Source organism: Octopus bimaculoides, chromosome 5 (genome assembly GCF_001194135.2).
Source record: "Octopus bimaculoides isolate UCB-OBI-ISO-001 chromosome 5, ASM119413v2, whole genome shotgun sequence".
Taxonomy (NCBI): Eukaryota; Metazoa; Mollusca; class Cephalopoda; order Octopoda; family Octopodidae; genus Octopus; species Octopus bimaculoides.
Window position 1 is genome coordinate 113,630,811 of NC_068985.1, and position 5,115 is coordinate 113,635,925.

General features: G+C 36.7%; 1 protein-coding gene across 3 annotated transcripts in view; it reads right to left on the reverse strand.

Moving 5' to 3' along the window:
- LOC106878623 (plexin-A1) overlaps positions 1-5,115 on the reverse strand; it is an 803,747-nt gene that overhangs the window by 11,969 nt on the left and 786,663 nt on the right. For all 3 annotated transcript variants that reach the window (XM_052967952.1, XM_052967953.1, XM_052967951.1), the window contains exons 29-31: positions 4,573-4,666; positions 3,398-3,510; positions 1,659-1,751 (exon numbers count right to left, since the gene is read on the reverse strand). In XM_052967952.1, coding sequence (XP_052823912.1) covers positions 1,659-1,751; positions 3,398-3,510; positions 4,573-4,666 — 300 coding nt within the window. The remainder of the gene's footprint in view (positions 1-1,658; positions 1,752-3,397; positions 3,511-4,572; positions 4,667-5,115) is intronic.

The window sequence follows — 5,115 nt, forward strand, 5'->3', positions numbered from 1 at the left end:
CTCTTTCTCTCTGGAATCTGTTGCTGTTATTAATAGACAGACATCAACATCTGTACTGTGTCGCACAATAAAATTCACTAAATTACTGTGTTTTTTACTCTTACTACTATATTTAGGTAACAAAACCAGGTGGAACTATAATTATAGATACAAATTTCAACCTATAACCAGAATATAATACCAATAGTTTGTGGAGTGAATCTGAACTATTACACACACATTCATGTGTATTTAAGAAAGATATAGAAGCTGAAAGAGTCATCAAATAGTCAGAGGTTTCAAGAAAGGCAACTAGAAACCTTTGATAGAAGGAAAGAAGTGATAAAGGTTTATAATAATAATAATAATAATGATTTTTACTACAGGCACTGAAATTTTGAGGGGAGGGGGCCTAGTCAGTTAAATTGGCCCTCAGTGCTCAACTGGTACTTGTTTCATCAACCCTGGAAAGAGGAAAGGAAAAGCTGACTGTGTTGGAATTTGAATGTAAGGAGCCAGAGGAAATGCTGCATTCTGTTTGGTATGCTAAAGACTGTCCTAGTTTGCTGCCTAATAATAATGATAATAATAATAACAGCAACAGCAAAAGCACTCAGAGAGGGCCAATCTCCTCCAAGGCAACACCAACGACCTCTCAAAGATTAGCCAAAGATGATTTTTTAATTTGAGAATATCTGAAATAAACTCAACTGCTCTCACAAATGAGAATACTAAAAATGAACCAGACTGCTCTCAAAAATTAAGTAAAAAAAACAAAAAAAAAACGGATAAATAATCCATAATCCATAATCCATGGCGGCGAGCTGGCAAAAACGTTAGCGCACCGGGCGAAATGCTTAGTGATGCTTCATCTGTTTTTACGTTTAAAGGCGGTGCTCCAGCATGGCCACAGTCAAATGACTGAAACAAGTAAAAGAGTAAAATCCTTGGCTAGTACCAGATTAATCCCAAAATCTAATCAGTTCGTGCCAGTCATGAGGCTAAACATCCCTGAAAGTTTCATCTGTTTCCATCCAGCGATTCTTGAGATATCTTGTCTACGGACAAATAAACAAACATGACTGAAAACAATACCTCTGCCATCGCTAAAGCAGAGGTAACAATCCTTTCTAAAGGCACAAAGCCTGAAAATTGTGGGGAGGGTACTAGTCAATCACACTGACCTCCAGCGTTACACTGGTACTTAATTTATTGAACCTGAAAGGATGAAAGACAAAGTCAGCTCTGGCAGAATTAAATAATAATAAAATGGTAACAAAAAAGGTTTCTACAGGATAATTTACTGAAGGCCATGGGGCCTGGACCAGAAGGATTTGGAAAGAGAGTGACAATGTTTACACTATATATTATGTCAATTTGTATGTCAGGAAATATGGTGATAGTCCTTTCTACTATAAACACAAGACCTGAAATTTTTGGGGGGTAGGGGGCTAGTTGATTACATTGACACCAGTGCTCAACTGGTACTTATTTTAATTGACCCTGAAAGGATAAAAAGTAAAGTCAACCTTGGCAGCATTTGAACTCAAAATGTAAAGACAGACAAAATGCTGCTTAGCATTTTGCCCAACAAGCTAATGATTCTGTCAGCTTGCTGCTTAACAGAAATTATCATAATAACAATAATAATAATAATAACAATAATGATAGCAACCTACCTTAGTTGTTAGCAGTCTTGTGAGATAAATTTCACTGACCATTTTGCTTCCTCGATCTCCCTCTCTATGTGTTGGTGAATCATGTTGTTTTACCTGAGAATTTATAAAGAGCAATGGATATAGAAAACCAGCATTTAAACAACAAAACCATCAGAGTTACAAATACATACAGGTTACCTAAAGAGAAATATTAGGTATTCCTTGGTGTTGGCGTCACCAACATTAAAAAAGAAAACAAGTTAACAGATATAACAAGCCTATGATTGCAGTTATAGATGTGTGCTTAAACTTTTAGCATTTAGATTTCTCTGTTGAATTTAATTCTTATTTATTCTAATTGTTTTAAATTAACCATGCATTATCATGTAACTTGGAGATTTTGATATTATTGTTGGGTAAGTGTGAGGGGCTGGGCCTGACTGGTTTGAACATAAAACAGACAGAATATTCAGGTTGGATTAAAAAGCCAGTTTAAATGCTAAAGGGTGAAGAAGTTCTCTTTGCAGCTACATATATTTGGTTTGCTCCTACTGAGGAACACGTTGGGTAAATCTCCTCTAACATATTCTTGGTGATAGGAAACACTAGACTGGTACTTTAATTTATCAAAGGTAAAGTTGTCATAAGTATAATTTGAGTTCAGAATGTAAAGAGACAAGAACTACTAGAAGGCATTTTGTCCAATATTCCAACAATTCTGTTACCTTATTGTTTTGGGTTTTTTATTTAAGCACAAGGGTTGGGGTTATTCAATATCATTGACCCCTATACTAGACTGGCATTTTGGTTTTACTGATCCTAAAAAGGATGAAAAAGTCAACCTTGGTGAGATCTGATCTCAGAATGTAAAGTGCTGACACATTTTGTTCCTGATACTCTAACAATTCTGCCAGCTTACAAAAGTAATTCTTTCTACAATAAGCTCAAGGCCTGACATTTTGGGGGAGGGAGCTGGTCAATTATACTGACTCTAGTGCTCAACTAGTGCTTATTCCATTGACTCCCAAAAGGATTAAACGCAAAGTCAACCTCAGTAGAATTTGAGTTCAGAGCGTAAAAGACAGCACTAGACCAGATATATTGAAGAAGGATGTAATCAACTGAATTGACCCCAATACTTAATCAATATTTATTTTATCTATTCAGGAATGGATAATGATCACTTTATATTCTATCTTTCTTGCTGGTATGGATTGGATAGTTTGACAGGATCCAAGAAGCCAAGAGGACTGTGTTGCACACCGATGTCTGCTTTGAAATATTTTCATTTAATGAGGACGGGGAGTCCTCTGTAGCTGATGATATTTTCAGCTATAAAAAGATCTATGTAATCATTTAAATGCTGCTGTTAAATTTCAGTTAAACTGACCATATCCAGCTCTAATATTCCATCTGCTTCAAACTGGCCACATCTGGCCTCTCATACCTATTCTAAAATGTCATCTGAAAATAAACAACCACATCGTTGGAATCTCAAAGCAATGAGATAATGTATGATTAATTCAAAACGATGTGAATAATTAAGCATAACATTTGACTAAGTAATCAAAGGGTTAAATGAGAAATTACCTTCAATTAAGTAAATATACTTAGCTCTGATGCTGTAAGAGCTAAAGCTTAAACATTGAAGAAAATGATTTACAGAAGAGAAATTACTTTAGAGTAACATCAGATTGGGGCTCAAAATGAAGGGGGTTTTGTACATGAGTATAAAAGCAAAGGCAATGAGAGTTACTCACCAAATGATATTTGCGTATATTGTTTTCTCCATCATTAGGTATACCACTAGAATTGACAGTACGACCTAAAGATGGGCTACGGGTGTAGAGAGAATTTTCTGAAATTAAACGTTCTGGAAAACGTAAGAGTAAAAAGTAATGAAAAAAATATTGATGACTGGTCGGAATAAAAGATAAGAGAAAGGATATAATGACATAAATAAAAGATATGGGTTTTAAAACAATATTGGGAGAAGAGAAGAAAATGTTGACACATGTGGCTACACTGGCATACATATCATTATCCGATCAAAGAATGCTTTGTAACTCTTGCAAAATTTCAGATTTACTGATTTGCTGGTGGCCCGTAAAAGCACCCACTACACTCTCGGAGTGGTTGGCGTTAGGAAGGGCATCCAGCTGTAGAAACTCTGCCAAATCAGATTGGAGCCTGGTGTAGCCATCTGGTTTGCCAGTCCTCAGTCAAATCGTCCAACCCATGCTAGCATGGAAAGCGGACGTTAAATGATGATGATATATATATATATATAGGCACAGGAGTGGCTGTGTGGTAAGTAGCTTGCTTATCAACCGCATGGTTCTGGGTTCAGTCCAACTGTGTGGCACCTTCAACAAGTGTCTTCTACTATAGCATTGGGCCGACCAAAGCCTTATGAGTGGATGTGGTAGACGGAGACTGAAAGAAGCCCTCCGTGTATATATATAAATGTATGTATGTGTTTATGTGTGTGTCCCCCCACCATTGCTTGACAACCGATGTTGGTATGTTTACATCCCTGTAACTTAGTGGTTCGGCAAAAGAGCCCGACAATAAATACTAGGGGTCAATTTGTTCAACTAAAGGTGGTGCTCCAGTATGACCACAGTCAAATGACTGAAACAAATAAAATATACATAAATAGACATGGCTGTGTGGATAAGAAACTCCCTTTGCAACTATGTGGTTTTTGGTTCAGTCCCACTGCATGGCACCTAGGGGCAAGTTAGTTCTACTGTAGACTTGGGCCAAACAATGCCTTGTGAATGAATTTGGTAGACAGAAAATGTGTGAAAACCCAAAGAAAGTGTGTGAAAGCCTACTCCACCATCTGACAGTTACAGTTAGTTTGCTTATGAGCCTAGCAGTTCATCAAAAGAGAAATAAATGAGAGAGAGAGAGGTCTTTGATTTCTTACCATATTTATAAAAGGTTGGTTTTTCTTGTAGAGGGGGTCCAGTGTTTACAGGAGTTTGTTTCTTCCTAAGTGCCATATAAGCGCCATCATTGACCTATATAATCCAGATAGAAATAATAGAAGAGGAACATTTTAATTAAAATTGAAATATGCCAAAAGTCAGAGATGGTTTAGATACAAGGGATAGCGACGGAGTGGAGAATAGTACAGAGAGAAAAGCGTCATGCCAAATAAATAAATAAGTAAAAAAAAAAAAAAGAGTGGAGAGGATTGGGCAACAAGTCAATTGGAATTTTCTAGGGTGTTACATTACATGTATCAGAGAGTCACAACATATCACAACAAAAACCACAAGACTATACAAATAGCAAAATCATCAAAAGTGATTTTCGAAGAGCGAGTTGAAAAGAGAAATAAAGAAAGAAATATCGTTTGTATGTAAGAACATGGTAGAATAACCTTTTTTTGTGTAACATATAGGCGCAGGAGTGGCTGTGTAGTAAGTAGCGTGCTTACCAACCACATGGTTCCGGGTTAGATCGG